This window comes from Drosophila biarmipes, chromosome 3R (genome assembly GCF_025231255.1).
Source record: "Drosophila biarmipes strain raj3 chromosome 3R, RU_DBia_V1.1, whole genome shotgun sequence".
In the NCBI taxonomy this organism is placed as follows: domain Eukaryota; kingdom Metazoa; phylum Arthropoda; class Insecta; order Diptera; family Drosophilidae; genus Drosophila; species Drosophila biarmipes.
Genome location: NC_066616.1, coordinates 31,548,387 through 31,572,178, shown reverse-complemented (window position 1 = coordinate 31,572,178; position 23,792 = coordinate 31,548,387). Strand labels below are relative to the sequence as shown.

General features: G+C 42.6%; 6 protein-coding genes and 2 non-coding genes across 15 annotated transcripts; 4 read left to right on the top strand and 4 right to left on the bottom strand.

Moving 5' to 3' along the window:
• Positions 1-1,731: 1,731 nt before the first annotated feature.
• On the bottom strand, positions 1,732-2,686 carry LOC108025145 (uncharacterized). Of its 4 annotated transcripts, XM_044095495.2 has the most exons (6): positions 2,436-2,686; positions 2,273-2,380; positions 2,154-2,213; positions 2,013-2,045; positions 1,862-1,947; positions 1,732-1,800 (listed from the first exon to the last, which is right to left on the bottom strand). In XM_044095495.2, exons 1-5 carry the CDS (start codon positions 2,667-2,669, stop codon positions 1,873-1,875), a joined length of 510 nt encoding a protein of 169 aa, XP_043951430.1. In that variant the 5' UTR covers positions 2,670-2,686; the 3' UTR covers positions 1,732-1,800; positions 1,862-1,872. The 4 variants fall into 4 exon arrangements, with proteins under 4 accessions (XP_043951430.1, XP_050744469.1, XP_050744471.1 ...); XM_050888512.1 differs by having other exon boundaries at positions 1,732-1,947; XM_050888514.1 differs by having other exon boundaries at positions 1,732-1,947; positions 2,544-2,686.
• A 354-nt stretch (positions 2,687-3,040) lies between these two features.
• Positions 3,041-4,718, bottom strand: LOC108025096 (circumsporozoite protein). Its single transcript, XM_050888510.1, has 5 exons — positions 4,602-4,718; positions 4,434-4,544; positions 4,230-4,367; positions 4,108-4,161; positions 3,041-4,038 (listed from the first exon to the last, which is right to left on the bottom strand). Exons 1-5 carry the CDS (start codon positions 4,689-4,691, stop codon positions 3,097-3,099), a joined length of 1,335 nt encoding a protein of 444 aa, XP_050744467.1. The 5' UTR covers positions 4,692-4,718; the 3' UTR covers positions 3,041-3,096.
• Positions 4,719-5,091: 373 nt separating this feature from the next.
• On the bottom strand, positions 5,092-5,640 carry LOC108025010 (uncharacterized). The gene is made up of 2 exons (XM_017095266.2): positions 5,575-5,640; positions 5,092-5,511 (listed from the first exon to the last, which is right to left on the bottom strand). Exons 1-2 carry the CDS (start codon positions 5,638-5,640, stop codon positions 5,218-5,220), a joined length of 360 nt encoding a protein of 119 aa, XP_016950755.1. The 3' UTR covers positions 5,092-5,217.
• Positions 5,641-5,738: 98 nt separating this feature from the next.
• On the bottom strand, positions 5,739-6,543 carry LOC108025182 (uncharacterized). 2 transcript variants are annotated; one of them, XM_017095492.3, is made up of 2 exons: positions 5,971-6,543; positions 5,739-5,889 (listed from the first exon to the last, which is right to left on the bottom strand). In XM_017095492.3, exons 1-2 carry the CDS (start codon positions 6,307-6,309, stop codon positions 5,809-5,811), a joined length of 420 nt encoding a protein of 139 aa, XP_016950981.1. In that variant the 5' UTR covers positions 6,310-6,543; the 3' UTR covers positions 5,739-5,808. The 2 variants fall into 2 exon arrangements, with proteins under 2 accessions (XP_016950981.1, XP_016950980.1); XM_017095491.3 differs by having other exon boundaries at positions 5,739-5,892; positions 5,971-6,522.
• An 875-nt stretch (positions 6,544-7,418) lies between these two features.
• On the top strand, positions 7,419-7,498 carry Trnal-uag (transfer RNA leucine (anticodon UAG)). The gene has a single exon. It is a non-coding gene; the product is annotated as a tRNA-Leu (tRNA).
• A 746-nt stretch (positions 7,499-8,244) lies between these two features.
• Positions 8,245-8,324, top strand: Trnal-uag (transfer RNA leucine (anticodon UAG)). The gene has a single exon. It is a non-coding gene; the product is annotated as a tRNA-Leu (tRNA).
• Positions 8,325-9,696: 1,372 nt separating this feature from the next.
• Positions 9,697-16,223, top strand: LOC108025045 (uncharacterized). The gene is made up of 7 exons (XM_017095300.3): positions 9,697-9,819; positions 10,480-11,086; positions 11,988-12,580; positions 13,953-14,531; positions 14,664-14,760; positions 14,820-15,118; positions 15,618-16,223. The coding sequence occupies exons 1-7, from the start codon at positions 9,759-9,761 to the stop codon at positions 15,992-15,994; spliced, it is 2,613 nt and encodes an 870-aa protein (XP_016950789.2). The 5' UTR covers positions 9,697-9,758; the 3' UTR covers positions 15,995-16,223.
• A 2,666-nt stretch (positions 16,224-18,889) lies between these two features.
• LOC108025046 (uncharacterized) lies at positions 18,890-19,482 on the top strand. 4 transcript variants are annotated; one of them, XM_017095301.3, is made up of 4 exons: positions 18,890-19,013; positions 19,075-19,164; positions 19,219-19,266; positions 19,327-19,482. In XM_017095301.3, the coding sequence occupies exons 1-4, from the start codon at positions 18,912-18,914 to the stop codon at positions 19,432-19,434; spliced, it is 348 nt and encodes a 115-aa protein (XP_016950790.2). In that variant the 5' UTR covers positions 18,890-18,911; the 3' UTR covers positions 19,435-19,482. The 4 variants fall into 4 exon arrangements, with proteins under 4 accessions (XP_016950790.2, XP_043951592.1, XP_043951591.1 ...); XM_044095657.2 differs by having other exon boundaries at positions 19,216-19,266; XM_044095656.2 differs by having other exon boundaries at positions 19,204-19,266.
• Positions 19,483-23,792: the final 4,310 nt, after the last annotated feature.

Here is a 23,792-nt window from a genome sequence, read left to right as displayed (position 1 = left end):
CCATTTTTAGCACAAAAGCTTTGTCCGCTCAAGAGAGCGTCCGTAATTTTTAAAAGAGTTTTGGGAACCCTATGTGTGAATATTGTTAGTGAACCTGAGACACCCTCCCAACATTCAAGCGACTCGCTCCCCCAGCTTTATATATAACTCGATTTATGTACGTGCCCCGACAGACTTTGTACATACATTGTTTATGCAATTCTCGTGACTCCTTTTGGTTCTGTTTTCCGCTCGTTGTGGTTTCATATTCGCTGGCCCTCTGCTGCTCCTCCTCTCCGGGCCTGCTGTTATTGTTTATTCCGCTTTGGCAGCATTCATGCCAATACCATATAGCCGCTCCTCGGAGGAGCAGTCCGTCCGGGAGTCCGCTGCTCCTTAGACCTTGACCACTAACATAGAAACAGGCCATAACCGGTTGGCGGGCCAACTCGACTTGCACAATTGGCCGTCCTGCCAGCAGACCCCTCGATTGCCAGACCCCCAACCACCGCACACTCGTATATCCCATATACAAAATAAATGCACATACCTAGCCGACGGAGTGAAGCCGGTTGTGCGATTCAATTACCGAATCACACCCACGCAAATGGTAACTGCGATCCGTGGATTCCGCTTTGAGGTCTTCAGCTGTCAAACCGCCAATTAATGGCCCAAACGTTGACGGACAAAGAGTGTCGCAAATCATTGAAAGCGTTTTCTATTATCATAATTATACCCTTTGATGAAGGGGAGTTTAATTAAGTGGGAACTTTAAGAGGGGTAAAGCAGGGCATTTAGATAAAAATCTATAGCTCTAGTGAAAAGGTGTTTGAAATAATATATATCAAAATATTATAGTTATTTGTATATTTTTTAAAGTTAGTACAATTTAATAATTCCCACATATTCAAACAGTTTCAAAGGGTGCTTCAAGTGGGTCCCTCATAGCTGCAGTCCCCAATTTTCGGCTATTATAATATTTATCTAGCAGTCGCACGCACCTCAGCCAGTCATGTCTGGTGGGTGGGGACTATTACCGCCTGTGCATTTTAATTGATGCGGGATTGCGGGTGCTACACAGCCAGGAGGCGACCAAAACCAAAGGGTTGCCGAAATTAATTACCAAAATGTTTGTTAATTTTCATAATTACAGGTCTCGGAGCTGGCACGACTTTTCCTCCTTGGGGGGAGATCGTGTGTGCCAGCGGAGGAGGAAGAATCGAAATTTGCCGCTCGATAAAGCCACTTAATGGAGGGCCTTCAGCGACGAGCTCTGAGAATGTCTTCCGGAGTGTAGAGACCCTCACACCTTTCCCCCGAGACCCTGAAGCCCCGTATCATTCCCATTCCCCTTCGAGATGACCTAGTTCTTGAGGCTTCGAGGAACAAAAGCAACCTACTTGTCATAATAAAAATTATTCAAAAACCGGCATGTGTGCATGGTGCTCCCCCCTCTCCTGATGGCTTTTAATTTCTGTTCTTTTTTTGGAAATATGATCCCCTAATGTTGTTGGCAATCACGGGTTCCGGCCTTCGATTCACCACGTATCATTTGACCCCTTTTCCATTCTGGATTCTAACCCCCGTTCGGGGGTCGAGGGATCTGGAGCTGAAAGCAGATGCACTCGTTGTCGATTTGGAACCCGACCTTGTTTACTGTTCTTAGATTTCAAAACAACCCAACTAATTGAGAGCCAACTTGTTGATGAACTCTGCCCAAATTGGAACACAAAGAAAGCACTCACTAAGCTCTTTGGGCGATTGAATATTTATTTGTTAATTGAACGGCTTGAAAGTTGCTCAGAGGCTGGTGATGGCACTCTGCGAGGGGCACGAAATTCATTACTCATCAGATTAGCAACAGTTTTTAAGCACCACTTACTGCCAGATCGCCTAGGCCAGCATTATCTGCCTTATGTAGGGGGCAGCGGCATCGGCAGCAGCGGCAATTGTCTTGGCACTCACGGCCTGAAAATAAGTTAGATGTAAATACTGTTCTTTCTTTGGAATATACAACTTAAAGATAAACTTACTCCTCCTTCGGCTACGATAGAAGCGCTATCAGACTAAGGAAAAATGAGGAAACATATGTCAGTATTTCTTCATTGAGTAGACTGTCTACTTTTTCTATCTTTCATTCAGGTCCTTAAATTATGTCATTATTAAAAGCTTACCGAAAGACTGCGACCCTGGGGACCCGTCTTCATCTGAAGACTCAGACTGGTGATGGCGTTCTAAAAAGATTTTTGAAAATAAGATTGGTTTTTGGGGATAGCTCACATCTATAACTTACAGCCAAGTCACCAAGGCCAGTGCCAACTCCACCCAGAACATCGCCCAACAGATTGGTGGCCTCGGGTTGCACATAATCATTCTCCACTCTCAAACTAGTGATGGCGTTCTAAAATATTGGGAGGTACTTTTAAAAATTCCAGATTATCTGGAAAGGATCTCACAGCCAGGTCACCCAGGGCATTTCCCATATCGCTGAGGATATTCAGAGTGGTTGGCTGGACGAAATCCGATTGGGAGCTGGCCACAGCGTTCTCCAGTTGGTGGATGACCTTCTCCCCAGCGACGGCCACTTGGGACACATCCCCCATCAGGGATCCAAGGTTGAGGGAACCAGCCTCGGCTCTTCGGGCCACCAGGACGATGGCAAAGAGGGTTAGGATGGGGAAAGACTGCATGTTGGTGCTCTTCGTAAAACACATGAATTACTGAATCACTTCCAGTAGCCACACTGCATTTATAGGTCGTTCTTATCGCTGGGTTTTTGGGGGAGTTACTGACTTCTTTGACGCCGCCAATAAAAGCAAATCACTCCTGAGTGTTCAATGATTCCCCTGATAGTCGGCAACATTTTGATTCTGATTGATCAGTTATTTGACTTAACTTCGGGGTATTCCTTACGATATCTACCACGTTATGAATTCTTACAGACGACAGTCTCAAGAGGTTTTTAATAGCAGGAGGCAAACAAATAAGTCCAGCAGTCAAAACCAATAATTACAGGGGTTTATCTGTAGATCTGGGGCTTAAAACAATAAAAAATGCCGCATTGTTAATTGCTCGTTCATTTATTGGGTTAAATGAGTAAAATTACAGAGGGTTACTCTAAAATATCGAGTGGAAAATGCTGCCTGCATCATGTGCAATATCGCCAGCGGCATTTGCAACATCTCCAGCCACATTTCCAGCTGCATTTGCAACATCACCGGCAACATTTCCAGCTGCATTTGCAACGTCTCCAGCTACATTTCCGGCGTCATGTGCAATATTTCCAGCCGCATTAGCGACATCTCCGGCAACATTTCCGGCTGCATTTGCAACATCACCGCCAACATTTCCAGCTGCATTTGCAGCGTCTCCGGCAACAGTTCCAGCGGCGCTAGCAACGTCTCCAGCTGCATTTGCAACATCTCCGGCAACATTTCCAGCTGCATTTGCAGCGTCTCCGGCAGCAGTTCCAGCAGCATTTGCTGCACTTCCAGCGGCATTTGCCACACTCGAGGCCGCACCGGCAGCATCGTGAGCAATAGTTCCAGCGGCGTTTGCTGCACTTCCAGCTATATTTCCAGCAGCATTTGCTGCACTTCCAGCGACATTTCCAGCTGCATTTGCCACACTCGAGGCCGCACCGGCAGCATCGTGAGCAATAGTTCCAGCAGCATTTGCTGCACTTCCAGCAACATTTCCAGCGGCATTTGCCACACTCGAGGCCGCACCGGCAGCATCGTGAGCAATAGTTCCAGCGGCGTTTGCTGCACTTGCAGCTACGCTGCCCGCCGCACTTGCCACACTTCCAGCGGCATTCGCTGCACTTCCAGCCACACTCGAGGCCGCACCGGCAGCGTCGTGGGCAACAGTTCCAGCGGCACCAGCCACACTCGAGGCCACACTTCCAGCAGCGCCGGCCACATCATGTGCGGCATTTGCGGCAGACTCAGCCGCCTTTTCTGCGGCCTTGTCAGCAGCTCCATCATCGTAGCAGGTGCAAGCACAGGTATACGCAGGACTTTCAGAGCCAGAGACGACTTCTCTCTTGGAGGCAGAGGTCTAAAATATGCGAAAGTTAATAAAATAATTAATATTTTTGTGCTAAGAAATTGTTTAATCAATAATTACTTTAGTTGCTTGGCTGGCAGATTGCGTTTTGCGTCCTGCACTGGCTGCAGCTGCCTAAGAGACACATGTTAAATAATTGTCATTACTACTATAATATATTTTATAAAATATTTATAGCTTACCGCCTCCTGGGCGACTTGGTTTCCAAAGTTGATGGCACTGTTGGCCGCCTCATGTCCTAGTAAAGTGCCCTCTTCTCCCAGTTCGTGACCAAGAATATTGCCATCCATTCCGAGCTGCCAGCCGGATGAGGCATTTGCCTGTGAAAAATACATAACATATGTATTTGAATATTATAAAAATTACCAAAGGTTTTTGCTACCCACCGCTGCCTCTCCATAATTCAAGATGCTTTGGGCGCCCGCTTGACCAAACTGAATGATCTCTTGTCCCAACTGATCGCCCAAAGTGGAGGAATCTTCACCGATTTCGTTGCCCTAAAGTTTGGTTATACCATAAATAAATCTCATCAAGTATAATATATACTTAATTACCAAGGTACTATTCAGCACACTCTTTGCACCGATCTGGTGTTTTCCCACCAGGGAAACCACCAACAGAACACTGACTACTATAATTTTCATAATTGAATATCGAACTAAAGATATTGGCGTGCTTGGCTTGGTTTATATAGCAAAAGTATAGCATTTTATCGTGGGTGCAAAGTTCTTATCGAAGTCCCCCTTTGTGATCGATCCATTTTAAACACTATATGACTTTTGACAATTATTTCCTCTAGTCTGGGTGGTCAGGAAAGGAAAGTACACGAAATAGTATGAGATAACGTATTCAATGTCTCCTAGGTCTGGTACCCTATCTGAAAAGTGTCTAGCATTTGATTAAATACCTTAATTATGTCTTAATTACATATATATTGTATGATAGTAATGCACTTGATTTTATGATTTTATCACCTTCACAGAGTTCAAGTAAAATTTTTTTTAAGCCGCCTTCTCTTCTTATCAAATGAAAACAAAATGAAAATTGACTAATTTGGGTTACTTTTTTGGTGAATGAACAAGCAGTAAGAAGTTATTTTTATTATCAGTGAGTAAACACTTTGGGTTCATTGTGAAAGCAAACAAATCAATAGATAGCGCGGTTTTATTTCTACATATCTTCGCCTTTGAGCGGAAAGTACTTGTAGGGATTGGGCATTCCATTGGGCAGAAAGCGACTGTGAATTCGTCGCATTTTCACCTTTTTCGAGAGCTTCTTTCGATCCAGAGACTTTCTGGGATTGCGGTAGTTGTGAAATACAAAATTTAGGAAATACTCGGCTTTCTTCTTGTTCTTGCCAGTGAAAGTAGGGGGTCTTTTTCCTTTAGCTAGTTCGTATAAAAATCTTATGTGGGCGACGCCGGCGGACTTGATGTTGAAACTGTTGCTCTCCTCTGAGCACGACTAAAATGGAAAATGAGGTCCATTAAACTAAGTTAAGCCAAGTTTTTGATTAAAACTCCTTACCCTTCCCTCAATATGTTTGGAAACCAAAATGAAAATACCAAGAAGTATTAACAGAAGGGCTGACATCGTAAAACTGGCTTACAAAAAATGTAAATAAAGTCCCTTAAGTCTGAAACATATAAATCAGTTGGATTCACTTAATTAGATTTGAAACGCACTTCAAATGGATCTCGTATTTATTTATTTCTTTATATTTTGAAAAAATCGAAATGGAGAAATATGAAGATCTTAGAATTAACTAAAAGTAAAAAGAGCCCATTTTGAATTTGCTGTTACATTATGTTGGGTCTTTTTCTTTATAAAGTCTCCGAGTTTCTTCTGAAAAAAATAATAAAAAATAAAATACATAAAAGATAATAATTTTTTTAGATTTAAAAGGAAGCATTATGAACTCACGAATGCCTTTAAGATAACTCTGGAATGCTTTCCGTCGATGCCGTTGCCCTCTTCAAAACGCTTTGCCATATAGCCCATCGAGGCCTCTATACTATTTTCAATCTTTCCAATCTCTAGGGACTCTTCTGACTGGTTATTCAGTTTCGCAGATTGGGTACAAGCAAAGAGGAGAAGGCCTGCGACGGCCACCGTTTGAGTGACCTGCTGCATCTCATCGACTGGAGTGCTTAAAGTTGCTTTGTAGTACACTATACTATACTTGTAGTAATACCCTATTCGATACGGAAAGCGCTTCAGTAAATCGCTTCGTTGCACTGCTCCAGTCTCGAATATATCCATGTCAGCTGCTGGAGTTCTGAGCCAAGCCCAATCGCTTTACGACGATTTTTATGCAGCCCGCCAGCGATTTGATGGATTTTTGCATAAAATGATTCCCAGCACTTCCGTTACGTGACATTTCGGGTGGTGTTCGCCAGCTCACTCGCCTAATGTAAACAAGTTATAAAACGCTCGTAAAAGGCCAGTGCGAAAGCAAAACTATGGCCACATAAAAAGACCATAAAATCTGTAGCTTCTGTTACCGCTCTGTACAAAAAACGACAGGAGGAGCAGGGAAGTGCAACAGGAATATCCAATACACTTCTATAAATTAAAAAAAACCAAATATTTGAACTTGTTTTATTGTTTTAGTTTGTTTATGCTCTATACATTAGTTTTTATAAGCCAGCAATTGTATCTATTTTTGTCTATCTTTAAATGCTTTAAAACTTTTTATTAAATAATACCAATAAATGTTAGTATTATATTTTCTAAATAGATAGACATTTACAATTTTTTATAAAATTATCTGCTTGCCTAAAATTCCTAGAACCCCTTATAAGGAAGGGTAAACAACAATAACAACAGGACATATTTTTTACGTCTTTTGCGAACTTTGCAAAATGCCGAAATCGTAAAGCAACCTCATGACCTCAGAAGGGGGTTCAAAAGGCTGATGACAGGGGAAGTTCATGTCAAAGGTGTCCGGGGCCCGAACCACCATTGTAACCCCAACTCTCATTATCGCAAAATCAAAATGCGTTTGTCAATGAATTAGAACCGCTTCGATGGCAATGCCGCTCGTAAAGTATTTGCCTTTGTTACTGACTTTTTTCGGTAATTTTACTACCGCTTAAAAAAGTACGCAAATGTATAGTGGAGGAGGACCTGCTTGGTTTATCCTGAAACAGTTTACTTATTAATTTTTTGCTCGATCTTAAGCAAAAACACCCGTAAATTGACTATACTTATTTGCTTACTAAGTAATACTACTTTTTTAACTACTCTTTCTGAGCAAGCGTCGGCAACACTGCCCAGAAACCAACCCCAAAACTATGCCAGCAAACGTAGTGTGTTCGGGCCCAACAGCCGCTGTCTTGAAATCTCACTTTTGACACAAACCGAGCACAGGCAGCGTGGCCGAGCGGTCTAAGGCGCTGGTTTTAGGCACCAGTCCGAAAGGGCGTGGGTTCGAATCCCACCGCTGTCACAGGGTTTTTTTGCTTTTTTTTTCATTTTTAAATATTAAATAAAAATGTTATTATTATTGCGGGGTAAAGTGAAGCTTCAAAATGTTCTCTCTCCAAAACCACCTCGGCTACTTTTAGCTTTTAAGCAAGTTTATATATTTTAACTTAAAATTAAAGTTAAGCTAGAAGAATGTTATTTTTCAGAGCGCACTGTATTGTAACCACATTTTATTTTAAGTAATCTTATTAACCTTACAGGTGATCGATACTTACTTACAAAAAGATTGAAAGGAAATTGCAAAGATAGGTAAATTAGTATTATTTTTACTAATTATTTATTTTTATTTCTGTTGGGCTTAACTTTATTGTTGTTACTCACAAAAAAAAAACCAATTCATTAACTAACTTCCTTATAGTAATTGTTATTAATTGTGCCATTTGTTTTTCTCGAGTCCAAAACGTGTTTTGGACTGTGGGTCTTTAGATCTTAAGAGGCTGTTTAAGGCTTATCTAATGTGTTCTTATATATTAGAAGATTATCGTCATAATAAGCATTAAACAAAGGGGAACATATGTAGAACAACTGCCGTGCTATCCTAGCAAATAGTGTGCTATTTAGCGTTGAAAAATTATCCAGCTTGAGGCTAATTACAAACACAATTACCAGTGAGCCATTACTCAAATAGAATTGTTCTAAATTTAGAAAAAAAGCATTGTAGTTGCTGAGAACCTTTTGTTCAGTAGGTGGCAGATGGCGCCTCGTTGCGGCAGCGTGGCCGAGCGGTCTAAGGCGCTGGTTTTAGGCACCAGTCCGAAAGGGCGTGGGTTCGAATCCCACCGCTGTCAGGGTGAATTCTTTTTTTCTAATTTTTTTCACTTAACAGCAGGATCCTGCGTTCTAAACATATTCCACGCCTAATTAGACCTCGCGAAACGGGACCCCCTGACCCGGGGCTCGCTTTTCCGGGACACAAAGACTCCGTTTATCTGCTGCTGACATTTTCCGCGTGTGGCCTTTCAACTTTCAACTCCGCCAGGCCAACCCTTTCTGCGGTAACATGTTGATCCCGTTAACAACCCGCAAAGCGAAAGGGAAATGTCAGGAAATTAAGGAAAGGGTTTGCCGTCGAAATCAAATGGATAAAAGCATCAAATGTCCGAGACGTATCCCGCGGTTATTTCCGGCCACCAACTGACTCTTAAAGACCGCAAAGATTGTTATTGCAAGATAGGCCACTGAAACACTGGGTTTTGTGCGCATTAAGAATTTACGTAGCTCATTTACGAGATACACGGAGAAAATAATAACTATTTTTGGAGATTTTTTCAAATGAAAATCATGTTTTTTGTTTATTAATGAGTACCCCCAATTTTCACGCTCTAAACCACTTAAAAGGCTTCATTTTTAATAGCTTACCCCATACCTTTTTTGATTGGCTGAAAACCAATTTCATCACTTGATTAGGGAATTCCCTAATTGATTTGAAATAATCCTATTTTCTCTGTAAGTTTTCATGTTTTTCTCATTTGTTTCTTTCGCCTATGGAAATTTTTCAGAATCTTCTTCGCGTTAGGAACTGGTTTACATATGTAGCCAGCACCTCGTTAGCTGGTAAATCACCTGGCCAACCGGGGAATGACAGAGTTTGTTCCGCCGGTGGATTTTGCATGAAGTAGTTGATATATATCATTGACGAGAGTACAGGTCTCTTGCCGAGAGATGATGCATGACAAACGGGCAAGCCCCCAAAGGGATGCATGCACCTCTTCAGATACAAATACCCTTGAATTAGACGTGTCATAAAACGATTCCATTTAGAACATATATCTTGCATGAGTAACTCGGGTAGAATTAGACTGCTTCCTATTCGTCAAATACATTGTGACGTGGACAGGAATTCCTAGCCAGCGTCATTGACTCGAGGTCTTGGCTTTCCTAAGTTCGTTGCACCCTAAAAGAGAGGTTTTCTTGAGCATAACTTTTGGAACTGAAAACCTTCGGTGTCACCCAGTGACACGCATCTTTGAGATACTTCTTAATACTAGCCACTAGACTTAAAACACCTAACCGCAGAGCGCAGAACAGAGGCCCTCTATTGATAAGCCCGCTCTACAGAGCTGCGATCGAGAACCGATCGAGAGATCTCGGTCCACGAGGCCGAGCAGCTGCGGCTATAAAAGCTCGGACCAACTCCAGGTATCTCACAGTCTGTTTTAACGGGTCAGCTGGATGCCTTACCACTCGGAAGTGATTTAATAGCTGGGGAAATACAAGCAAAAATGAAAGTGTTCGTGGCGGCTGTTCTTTGCATTCTGATTGCCCACGAGGCCAGAGCCCAGTGTGAGTGTTGAGTGGGCCTGAACGGTCCACTGAGCATTGAAAAATGCCCAAAATCAAGGGGAAAACGCCCAAGTGCACTTCTAAATGAGCCGGTTGAACCTGTTAACCGGGTGAATTGCACGCGCCAAAAGCCGAAGTGGGCAGTGCCCCGAGCCAAGTGATTTGTAATTGTGGTCAAGTTGTGATTGCATTCGGGAAAATAGGATTAAATCCCCAATTACATCGGAAAATTACCCAGGCAATCATCACTGGATTTGCAATTCAATTGAGTGTAAAACAAAGTCATTTAATATTTGAAACAACTTTTTTATTCGTTTATAGCTTTGTTTAGTAAATATTTTTTTATAGGAGTTTTCGAACTTATACTTATATGATATACCCTAAGGATTGTCCTACATTTTACAATACTTGAATTTCAAAGTTAAGCTCAAAATACCTATGGTTATACAATTTAAATTAAAGATTTAAGACCAAGACATTAATTTCCCAAAGAAGTGCAAGGCCAAACATATTACCTTCGTGTTTCTTTGAGTGTGTCATGATCAATCTGTAGAATGGAGCACCTGCTGCGACCGCAAGAATGTCAGTGAGGAGGCGCGTGCACCTCGGGGCATCCCCTGGAGAACCAGATTGTAATTTTTTTCAATATCTCTTCTGCAGATTCCAGATGCCTGAACCCCAACCAAAGGCCGGGGCTTTGTGTGCACATCAATGAGTGTCAGACCCTGTACGCTGTGTTGCAGAAGGCCAGGTTAAGCGATCTCGAGAAGAGTTTCATCAAGAACTCGGCCTGTGGAATGGGCGCGGATAACCGACCCTTTGTCTGCTGCACTCAGGACACGGGCTATGCGAGGAGTCAACGGAGGACCCCTTCCTTCCCCGACTACGACGGCTTTGGGGGAGACTGGGAGGAGGAGAGGCCGCAGAGCTTCGTTTTCCCCAGACAAGAATCGCGTCCCTGGAGCTTTGGCAGCCAAAATAACCAGCCTGCCAGGGAGAGAGTCTCCATTCAGCAAACCTCCACCGGTGATGGCTCCAGTCTACTGCCCCAGCCGCCCAGCTGCGGGGGCGTGGCCATCAGGAACAGGATCTACGATGGCCAGGACACCGATCTCAACGAGTTCCCCTGGATGGTCCTGCTGGAGTACCGCCGCCGAACTGGAAATGGCCTGTCCACCGCCTGCGCAGGATCCCTCATCAATCAGAGATACGTCCTCACGGCAGCCCATTGTCTTACGGGAAGAATCGAGAGGGAGGTCGGATCACTGTGAGTACTTTTAGGGGTAAACCCTCTCTATAGAGAGTAACGAGTGCGTTCTTTGAGACCTCTGTTTTCTTATGTTATGCTAAGTTTAGAGCATTATTATTTTTGAGAGGCAAATCAGGCAATTAATTGGTTTGATACATTTGTTTTATTTAACACTTATTCAGAGACCAGTGTATCCAGATTTGGAGAGGTTGTTGTGAGTCTTAACAGTTCTTCTTTGTTTTCATTTAGATAGTTAAACTTAATGCGGTTTTGCCTTGCTTATGTAGATATTTTCTAACCGCAAGTTCGCTAATCAAAGAGAGGGGAATTTTCCTATCCTTAACAGATCTATACACATTTTTAGAGGCGCCAAACAAACACTCGAGTCACCTGCCCCTTTTAGATAAACTTCTCCTTAAGTGATCCCAAATAACCAGATCTTAAAAATGACTGCTGATGTTCGTGCCTGTAGCATTAGGGGGTTTACTACAGATCTGGCCAACGGATTCCGATTCATGAATGGGCGGCAGTTCAATAGCCCACCGGTGAATCCAGTTTGAGTATTACGAATGCTGAGATCTGCTCTCCAATCCAGTTTCTCTCAGTGGGCGAAAGTGGCTTATTCACGCTTGTTTGTGCGATAATTCCGAGAAACCGACTGCATTCTCCGGCTAAAAATCGGCCAACGAGGTTAAAGGGATCCCCAGGCCCGGACACTTGGCTAATTTCAAGAATATTCATTAGGCGGCTAGCCAGCTAACCAGATTGTTTCGGTGATTCACCTGCTTGGGCCGGGGCATGCGGTTCTCGATTCGCTCTGCTCTTGATTTGGCCAAGCCCCAATTAGCGGGTTAATTCTAGTGTTTAATGGCTTAAACGCTCATTAATTTGTTTCGGCTTTTTGTCCGTTTCTTTGCAGTGCCTCGGTGAGATTGGGCGAGCATGACACACGCACGGCGGTGGATTGCCCCCCGGGTGGAGGAAGTTGCTCGCCGGAGGTCCAGCGCCTGGGCTACGAGGAGATCCGGGTCCACGAAAGGTACAGCGAGAAGGCCACCAACCAAGTGCACGACATTGGCCTGATCCGCCTGGAGCGCAATGTGCGCTACTCGGACAACATTCGCCCCATCTGCCTGCCCTCGTCTGTGGGGGCAGAGACCCGTCAGCCGGGTGAGCAGTTCACCGTGGCCGGTTGGGGTCGCACCCTGAAGATGGCCCGTAGTGCCGTCAAGCAGAAGGTCACCCTGAGCTATGTGGACCCCGCCAAGTGTCGCCAGAGGTTCGCGCAGATCAAGGTCGCCGTGGAACCCACGCAACTCTGTGCCGGCGGACAGTTCCGCCAGGACAGCTGCGATGGCGACTCCGGCGGGCCTCTGATGCGGTTCCGCGGCGACTCCTGGGTCCTGGAGGGCATCGTCTCCTTTGGCTACAAGTGTGGCCTCAAGGACTGGCCCGGAGTCTACACGAATGTGGCGGCCTACGACATCTGGATCCGGCAGAATGTGCGGGCCTAGAGGAGTCCACTGAGCCCCCGCAGGCTCAAAGCGAAAATTGTGATCTTTACTATCATTAGCTTAGTTAGCACTAGCTTAGATTTTTATTAGTCCCTTGGAATATTTATATTTTATGCAAATACAAATCTTAGAAAAATTATAAGCGTCTTTTTTTTACAGTTTGGTGAGGGAAAGTGACTATGCTTCAAAGATAGGTTCTTGAAAGGCGAAATATAAAATAGTTTCGCATATTTTTTTAATTTATTAATATAAGCGGGATAAAAGAAATTCTCTGTGAAAGTCAAACGCATTTGAACTCCTGGAAGTATGCTTTAAAAACATATTCTACAAATTACAGGAGTCTGTTTTGCAGTTCAAAAGGAAATACACAGATATCAGATCCTAGATAGTTTCTTTCTAATTTGTTAAGGCATACAACCAACTTTTTACATAGATCTTTGTTTTGCTGAAAATCAACCAACTAAAAAGCCCCTAAATAAAGCCTATAAAGAACTATATAATTTTTAGATATACCTACAAATATATAATATATTATCTTTGTCTTCGCCATATCATAACTTAACTATTAGAAAATATACAATCTTCCTTAATGTTATAATTGTTCTTATTGTTATGTTCTGTTATAAGCCCGTTTTTATTATAAAACGTCCAAGTTATAAGTTCAATAAATAATATATAGCTTTTGTAAACATTTCCTAATTTTAAGCAAGCACTATTCTTAACCAGTTGTGTAGAGGGTTTGAGTTTGGAGCCTCCCCAGCAAGGTGAGTGACCGGCGGCGAAGAACCTTTGGATTTCCCAGCAGCACACGGCACCTCCAACAATCTAGAGCCACAATGACATTGCCACCGCGCTTTAATTGGTGGCTTTTACGGCGGTAGAAAACCACAAGAAAACTTCCGGTATTGGCAGGTGTCTCTTGCTTGGCTTGGACTTTGGCCAAAACGAGGCCCAGAGCTTTGTCAATTCGATACAGCCCCCCAAAAGTGGGCTCCATGTCAGAGCCAGAGCTTTGTCCGGGCCGCGACGCGAGTCTCACCTTCAACGAAAGTGAAACCAGCTGGCCAGCTGAGTGGGTTATGCAATGGCTATCATAACCGGACCATCCGGACGATCGGTATCAGTCGACCTGCCGACTACTGCACTTTTGGACTCGTTTTTCGCCGCCTAAGTGGGGCGGGGGCGGGCTCATTTGTTGACACCTGAGCTGGAGCTTTTGTAGACTGAAGACTGACGACTGAAGACTGCCGACCGGAGAGCCGGCGGGGTCTTTCTTCTTCGGCTCTTCCGACTTTTCGGGGTCTTCGGTTTTTCGCTTTTTGGCACTCCGCTCATACAAACTGCGTTGCCATTCAGTTTCGGTTCGTAAGCCTTTGCCGCCGCTTCTTCTTGCCCAGTCGATCGGCAGTATTATATTGTATCTGTGATTCGAGACCATATGTGCCCCATGCTCGGTTCGCTTCTTCGACTATGGATACTCCTCGGCTGCTTCTACCGCTTCCTGGCCCTCCAGGAGTGCGACATCCCCAACGAAAGCAAACGGGGAGTTTGCCTGGAGGTCAGCCGGTGCAAGGCCTATCTTCAGGTGCGCAACGCCACCAATCTGCCGGCGGAGAAGGTGAATTTCCTGAAGAAGGTGCAGTGCGAGGTGGAGCAGCAAGCCTCGGAGGCGGAGGGTTCCTATGAGTCCCTCGTTTGCTGCCCGGCCAATGGCCAGGAGTACCTCTTCCCCGTGCTGCAGTTCTCCAAATTCGAGTACCGCAGATTTCTGGATGTCACCGCTCGCTTCAAGCGGAAGAAACTGAAGCGGAGAATTCAAACCGTAGAGCCAAGCTCGGGATTTAATTTGCTGAACGAGTGCGGCAAGCAAGTTACCAACAGGATCTACGGAGGCGAGATCGCCGAACTCGACGAGTATCCTTGGCTGGCCCTGCTCGTCTACAACTCAAGTGAGTATCCTAACAGATGGGAGTACCAGCAGTACTACACATTTTTGTTCCTAGAAGATTGACTCTATTTAACCCCAGGAATTACGTAGTAATTTGTTCAAGTTCCCTATAATTTTCTCTATATTTTTTTAGATGACTATGGCTGCAGTGGAGCTCTAATAGATGATCGGCATGTGCTAACAGCCGCGCATTGCGTTCAGGGCGAAGGAGTGCGCGATCGCAGAGGATTGTGAGTAGAACTGAAATATACAACCCCAGTTTTCCACAAGAACTTTCCTTTTCGATTAGAAAGCACGTGCGATTGGGCGAGTTCAATGTGAAAACCGAACCCGACTGCATCGAGGAACCCAACTATTTGAGCTGCGCAGACGCCGCCCTGGATATTGGCTACGAAAAGATCCATGTGCACCCGGAGTACAAGGAGTTCTCGAACTATAAGTACAACGACATAGCCATCATCAGGTTGAAGCATCCCGTATCCTTCACCCACTTCGTCATGCCCATCTGTTTGCCCAACAAGTCGGAGCCCCTGACTTTGGCCGAGGGCCAGATGTTCTCCGTTTCCGGTTGGGGTCGCACGGATTTATGTGAGTATATCACTAGTGTTGGGTCTGGTAAGCATAAGTTATTGATCTTTAAAAAACAATATAATTACTTATCATACAGGAGGTTGGAACCTGATCATACAGCTTTGTCTTGCTTTTCTCCGTTTTGAATCCAAGTAGACAATGCGTGCTTGATTAAGGGGAACACGAACCAATTTAGTGATAAATAACACTGTTTACTGCTCTGCCAATGGAAGTTTTTAATAACCAAAGAATGGGTTTTTCCTCGGCCACATTAGGCGCAGTTCACATAATTTGTTCAACACGGAAATCTGCTGTTCATACAATCTGTACCTATAGGTTTAATTGTCTGACTGAAGAAGATGTTTATTTAAAGTATGATAAACAGAAGTTTTAGTGTCATATTTTAAAGTTACTTAAAAATAATGGGATAAAAACATATGTTATCAGTGCTTTAAGAATAGGCCATCTTATATCTCAGATCTTTAAGATACATTATTGTTTCCTTCTCCTTCCGCAGTCAACAAGTACTTCATCAACATCCACAGCCCCATAAAACTGAAGCTCCGCATCCCCTACGTGTCCAACGAGAACTGCACCAAGATCCTCGAGGGCTTCGGGGTGCGACTGGGACCCAAGCAGATCTGTGCCGGCGGGGAGTTCGCCAAGGACACCTGCGCGGGCGACTCCGGAGGACCTCTGATGTACTTCGACCGGCAGCACTCGCGGTGGGTGGCCCACGGGGTGGTCAGCTACGGGTTCACCCAGTGCGGAATGGCCGGCAAGCCGGCTGTCTACACCAACGTGGCCGAGTACACGGATTGGATCGAGAGTGTTTTGCAGCAGCAGCCGAGGAAAAAGAGCCAGGCACAGACGCAGCAGGCCCAGCTGCCTTGACGTCACCTCAGATTTTTTCTGCTTTCGGGCGGGGACGAACAATGGGCGCCTAATTGAGGGGCATGGCTCCGATTCAGATATATTTACCTCTACCATATTTGTACATATTTTGCTAATTATCTAACAGCCATCAACTATTTGGTTAAGCGTGTATGTGAATGAGTGCGGAATGCGAGTTCTCGCTAACAAAAGTCTGAAAAACATGTTTCTATTTAAATAAACTACTGAATATTTACCCCTGCTGTTGGGTTTAGTTGAAAGGCGAGCGGGGAGGGTGAAAAAGTTGCTAACGATTATGAGGTACTGCTGACTCAGCCGGGAAATCGTGTAATAAAAGTATAAGCTATGACCAAAAACAGTAAAAAATGTTTCAGTTTTTTTTTTTCATTCATTAAAAGTTGGAAAAGTGCTTTTTATAAAAAGTGTGATGTTGTATCACGGCATTATTTTGACCGAAATAAAATAGTCGCACTCAATCAGAAAATTGTTTTTGTCTTAAAAACAAGTTTTATTTTAATTTAAATCTTGTCATTAAGTATTATTAACAATTATGTCAAGTAAATATTTTGCTGCAATCCTATTGTTAAATTTAAACCTCATGAAACTTGTATCTTTAGGTAAGCTATAATTTTTTATTTAAAGCAGCTTTTATCTGGGCCCCCTAATTTTTTCGAGTGCACTTATTGGCTGCTTATCGATCTGGTCAGCTGTTCGCCCGCTCGGGCCGCTGGTCAAACCCGCTGGTGCAGTGGTCCTCGGCTTGATGTCGTCATTGATTGCCACACTTTGCTTTCACCCGCCGTTCGCGTGCACTCAAAACGTGGCTCAAAGGAAAGATACAAATACGAGATACAAGGTGAAAAACAAATGGCCCAGTGATGCAATGGCTGCCAAAAGCCAAGAGCCGCACGGCAGCCCATCCAAAACTCAGCCAAATCGCTGCCCAAATCGAAGCCAGGCCATTCATCAGGTCTGCTTTGGGTCCCAAAATAGCCAGAAGCCCAGAAAAGAGCCGATCCGCTGGCCATTTGTATGCGGTGCGCAGGTGTCGTGGCCAAGTGCCAGTGGGCCACTGACCAAAATTGGCCAAAAACGGGCGAGTCGAACAAATCGAGCAAGAAATCGAATGAACCGAAGTCCAAAACTCGCGGGGCACACCATGGGGAGGGGTGACTGCTCATCAGTGCGTCATGGAGTGAAAGTGAACTTGACTCTTTCGACGGGCTGCATTTGATTTAATGCCCCCAAGCGGTGATTATGATGTGTGCATTAATATTCATGATGTTTATCAGCTGGCGACGACACCTGCTCGAAAACCAGATCCCAGATCCAAGACTTTGGGGCGCCGGTCCCGTTCCACAGCCATTCATACCTATGCTTGTGCAGCTCATTATCGGCTTTTTGGCGATTTTTTTCGGTTAACCTTGAACCACATATGCGGATACAGATACAGATACCCATACCCACTCGCAGATACAAACGCTCAGCCGGCCGAAATAGATATGGGAATTGGCAAACATGAATGACATTGAAACGCAGGGCTTTTCGCGGAACGGTCGGCCAGAAAATGGGTGAGATGATAACCGGTTTTCAATAGGAACTTAGGGTGACTACCCCAACAAAGAGGCTTCTTTAATGGTGTACTGATATTTTGGTTTTAAATTAAGAATTGGAATAAATATAATAGGTAGGAGTTAAGAAAGTATTTTGGAAAAAGGTGTTTTGAACTGCAACAGTCTGTAATTTCTCACATAAACATGGAACACATTTATCGTAACCTTGAACTGAATATTTATATTCTATGTATATTTATATTCATTTTTATTAAACATATATCACTTATCATTCGCACTGGCACTCTTTCCCCGGTTTGTCTGCAACGCATAAGTCTGTTTTTGCGTTTTAAATCAGTTTCTATTAAAGATACAGTGCATAATGTTCGAAAAAGGTATTAACGCTCGCTAAAATTGAATTAAATATCAAACCATATATTTATATAAAATATTATTTGACCCTAAAGCTAATCTGCACAGTTGCCGGGCCGGCAATTCCCGTGTCAATCAAAACATCGACCGACTGGCAACCGCATTGAATGGCCAACTGGGCGTAGTAACTCGGTTATGGCCACGCCCAGCCGGCAATTATGAAGTCAATTTGAGCTACTTTAGCAGGGGTCCAAGGACCTGGAAAATATCACAAAAGAGTGAAAAGCGGGAGCGGAGGAAAGTCTTCTAATCAATTTACCAGAAGGCAACCCCTCGGAAGTTTGATAATTGCATTGGGCTGCGCTCTGTGAAAAGTTTGTTTTTGTGAAGAGTGGGAAATTAGAAGGCAGGCTGGAAAATTAGCCATATGGCGGCGGAAGAAGGGGTTTCCAGGTAGAACAAAGCTTTTTCCTTCTTTCCTCCCATCGTATAAAACTGGCAATTGCATTTCCATTTCCATTTATCGGCAGCTGAGACCCCATGGACTATAAAACTTTATCGACTTGTTAACTGAGCGACGTATCAATAAATGCCAACGTGCCACACAGACGTTGACATGCCATTAAATGTCACTGCCAAGTGCGTCTCAGGACACATATCCTTCGTCCTTTGAATTTTTGCATGAGCCCTAGGGGTGCTCAGAGCCCCTCAAACCCCCGAAAGCCTGAATATACAGCAAGGGTAACTGCCAGCATTTGGGCCAAATTGTTGTATAAACTCAATGAAATTAAAATGCGAAAAAGAGGGAAATGAAAATAAAAATGGCAAAGTATCCGGATCGCTTTCATTAGTTAATGGATTGTCCGCAGAGAGAGGGCATTTCCCTCCTATCAGAATAGAAGCATTTACATAAAGACGTAGTATTGATATCTCAACTGCATTGTCGTTCATTCATAAGAAGCGTATAATGCGAGCTGCAACTATCACTCAAAATGTGCAGCTCAAGTAAATGGGTCGTAATGCAAAGCGGTCTGCTGTTTTTTTTATTTTGCGGATTTGTAATGATTGACGGACAGGACACTCAGTCCCCAGAGGTAAGACAAAAAATAACATATTTATAAATCTTATATCTTAATATACTCTTTTTATTCTAAGAAAAATACCTACGCTAACACAAAACTATCTGAAAGAAATATTTACTACAGCAACACTGAGCCTTTTCTACACAGAGCATTTAAAGATAAGGTAGGTATTTACAGACACGTATATAACTCCAGTCTTAAGAATTTCCTCAAGCAGATAGAAAATGTCTCCTCAACCACAACTTTTCCAAATATTTATTTTGAGGTAAATTTAAATGCTTAAATCTAAGTCGATGCTATATTAGTATTTTATTCTATCTGACAGGCTGATTACTCTTCGAAGAACCGCCTGAACAGATCGAGTTTTGGTGTACGCAGACAAACGGACCACTTGGGCAGAAGAACTCGAAATCATCGTCGAAAGAAACACTAAAATTATGCCACTTTAATACAAAAATTAAGTTAAGATAAATAAAAAATATTTTACCAGCTATTATTCACATCGACTTTTCCAGTGCACCTTAAATCTTGGAGCCACATTAGAGAATTCAACCAGCAACTCATAGAGGTATGCCACTTTAAAATCTGGATCGAATTACCCAAGTTATACAAGTCCTAACCAAAAAATCTGGACAAGAAAATGGGTTAAAAATTGGACCCCCGTGTTAAAGAATGGTTTTAATGTAGATAATCAGAGAATTAAGCCACAAACCCATAGAGGTATCCCACATCAAAATCGGAATTCAATCACCCAAGTTATCCAAGTTTGAAGTTCGGTTTTTGGCTTCCATTGTGAAAGGCATTGGAATACCAAAAATCTGGACATGAAAATGGGTTAAAAATTGGACTCTCGTTTTAAAGAAATATTTGAATGTAGATAAACAGAGAAATAAACTACAAATTCAAAGAGGTATCCCACATCAAAATCGGAATTCAATCACCCAAGTTATCCAAGTTTGAAGTTCGGTTTTTGGCTTCCATTGTGAAAGGCATTGGAATATCAAAAATCTGGACATGAAAATGGGCTAAAAATTGGACTCTCGTTTTAAAGAAATATTTGAATGTAGATAAACAGAAAAATAAACTACAAATTCAAAGAGGTATCCCACATCAAAATCGGAATTCAATCACCCAAGTTATCCAAGTTTGAAGTTCGGTTTTTGGCTTCCATTGTGAAAGGCATTGGAATACCAAAAATCTGGACATGGAAATGGGCTAAAAATTGGACTCTCGTTTTAAAGAAATATTTGAATGTAGATAAACAGAGAAATAAACCACAAATTCAAAGAGGTATGCCACATCAAAATCGGAATTCAATCACCCAAGTTATCCAAGTTTGAAGTTCGGTTTTTGGCTCCCATTGTGAAAGGCATTGGAATACCAAAAATCTGGACATGAAAATGGGCTAAAAATTGGACTCTCGTTTTAAAGAAATATTTGAATGTAGATAAACAGAGAAATAAACTACAAATTCAAAGAGGTATCCCACATCAAAATCGGAATTCAATCACCCAAGTTATCCAAGTTTGAAGTTCGGTTTTTGGCTTCCATTGTGAAAGGCATTGGAATATCAAAAATCTGGACATGAAAATGGGCTAAAAATTGGACTCTCGTTTTAAAGAAATATTTGAATGTAGATAAACAGAGAAATAAACTACAAATTCAAAGAGGTATCCCACATCAAAATCGGAATTCAATCACCCAAGTTATCCAAGTTTGAAGTTCGGTTTTTGGCTTCCATTGTGAAAGGCATTGGAATACCAAAAATCTGGACATGGAAATGGGCTAAAAATTGGACTCTCGTTTTAAAGAAATATTTGAATGTAGATAAACAGAGAAATAAACCACAAATTCAAAGAGGTATGCCACATCAAAATCGGAATTCAATCACCCAAGTTATCCAAGTTTGAAGTTCGGTTTTTGGCTTCCATTGTGAAAGGCATTGGAATACCAAAAATCTGGACATGAAAATGGGCTAAAAATTGGACCCCCGTGTTAAAGGATGGTTTTAATGTAGATAATCAGAGAATTAAGCCACAAACTCATAGAGGTATCCCACATCGAAATCGGGATTCAATCACCCAAGTTATACTAGTTTGAAGTTCGGTTTTTGGCTCCCATTGTGAAAGGCATTGGAATACCAAAAATCTGGACATGAAAATGGGCTAAAAATTGGACCCCCGTGTTAAAGAATGGTTTTAATGTAGATAATAAGAGAATTAAGCCACAAACTCATAGAGGTATCCCACATCAAAATCGGAATTCAATCACCCAAGTTATACAAGTTTGAAGTTCGGTTTTTGGCTTCCATTGTGAAAGGCATTGGAATACCAAAAATCTGGACATGAAAATGGGCTAAAAATTGGACCCCCGTGTTAAAGAATGGTTTTAATGTAGATAATAAGAGAATTAAGCCACAAACTCATAGAGGTATCCCACATCAAAATCGGAATTCAATCACCCAAGTTATCCAAGTTTGAAGTTCGGTTTTTGGCTTCCATTGTGAAAGGCATTGGAATACCAAAAATCTGGACATGGAAATGGGCTAAAAATTTAACTCTCGTTTTAAAGAAATATTTGAATGTAGATAAACAGAGAAATAAACCACAAATTCAAAGAGGTATGCCACTTTGAAATCGGTATTCAAATTATCCAGATTGCAAAAAAATCTTTAAAATTGTAAACTAATAGTTCAGACCGCTTGGTTATTCACATTTCTACACTTGATGTAGAGACAGCACATCCCCATAAATATGCAACCAAATTCGCTAGGAAAGTGTAAAGCCAAATTCGGGACTGTACCCACTTGAATAATAATAAAGTCGTTCCGCGCACGTGACCTCCAAATTAAGAGTAAATAAAATCAGAGTTCGGAGTCCAATATCCATCGCATGCCATCATCATAATCGCTCTGTAATGGGAAAACTGTCTCGCGATAATAATCATCGTCATCACGGGTTTTTTTATTCCAGCAAAATAATAATGGCGCACGTGAGGCGAGCAAATGATGACTTTCGCTTTATGCGAAAATTATTATTCGCAAATTTGCATAGGCCTTTGGCAACCCTCGCGAAAATCTGGCACTTGAACCCGCGTTCAATGTTTATTAAAAATTAGCAACAAGCTGTTGAGAAATCACAGCACAAACAGAATGTTATAGCAAAATCAAGCAGTCGCTCCATTTCCTTCCGGTTATAATTTTTTGGGGGATTAAGGTTTTGAAAATTAAGTGTGGGTTCAAAAATGTTCTCTCGGTGGAAAATTGGATAAGAGACTTTCTTTAGAATGTAAAGAATTTTATTTGTAAAACCTGATGAAAAGTTACACTTTATTTAAAGGAAAGAATGTTATTATATCGGGCAGTGGGTCAGCCCTCCAGGGCACTTTAAGGTCCTTCGATAAAGGAATATTTAATTCCAATTACACAAAGGAAGGCGCATTTGCATACGAAAAGTGAAACTTAATTACAAGCATTTTGTAACTTTTTTCTAATTGAACTTTTCAGCCGCTGAGCAAACAAACCACCGCCCTGAGGGCATTTTTTTCATTTGGTGGGTGTGGCTGAACAAACAGCGACATATGTGAATGTCAGACGGAGAAGGGTGGGGTGGTTTTCACAGCGTGTTCGCGACTGTACCAAGATGACAAATTCGTGTAATTTGGGCAGCGAAATAAATAAATAAGGTGAGCAGGAAATGCCACATATGAGGGTAAGGAGAAACACTTGCAAGTTTCCCAAGGTTTCAAGAGGTTTTCCCCTTATACTCCCATTTTTTACCTCCTTGAAGAGGTTGCCAAAGTTGAAGTTGCTCAACATGGACAGTTTTTGCACATTAGCACGCAGCACTCGAGATAATGCGGTGAATTGGGAAAATCGGGGCGAAAGGACCTCTTGAGCCTGTCAGTCAGACACTTGGAGGAATTTTTCCCCCTACCGCTCAACAGATTTGGAAAGTCAAATACAATTTGATAGCCGGGTCGGACAAAGCCGAAAAGACCAGTTAACGAGGAGGGAGAAAGGTTAGAAGAGCCGCAGGCGGGACTTCAGATACAAAACGTTCCAAATTGGACCACATGCGGACCTTGTCCTTATCCAAACCCAAACCAAACCCATCCCAGCGATCCCGAAAACATTTGGGCAACCCACCAACTATGCAAATAACATTAATTGTTTCGCCAAACAAAGGAAATGCAAAACAATAATCACGGAAAATAGGGAAAAATGGAAACGGGGGAAGACGAGGAAATGGAAACGATACAATTTGGACTTCGAATTGATGTTGGAAAATTATAATGCACATAACCCTAACTCCGGGCAGTCGCGCTAAGCGGAAGCGATTCGTTTAAATTTGATATGGGATATGGTATGTGGAAGGTACAATACGGCACAGACAGTGCGGACCCACCCCATAAGGCCATTTCAATGGGCCTGCAGGGGTGGGAGACGAAAAGTCGCCGAATACATCAAACACCAACATCCCTGGCGCAATTTTTGGGTTACGAGGTGAAAATCCCCTGCTCCGCAGACTCCTTTAAGACGCCTCTCGATCCCAACTCACATGCCAAGAATGCACTTTGGAAAATCAAAACGAATAATATTTGAAATTTTGTTTATAAAATTTAAGGTAGAATTTTTAAAATATTTTCAGATTTGACTACTAATTTTAAAGCTTTCAATATTTTCCTTACATTGGTTTAACTTAGGGATGGTAGAGTTACCTCCTTTTATTATTAAGTTAATTTAGTTATCCTTAAATAAAAATCATTTCAGAATGATTTGAGAGCTTTTTC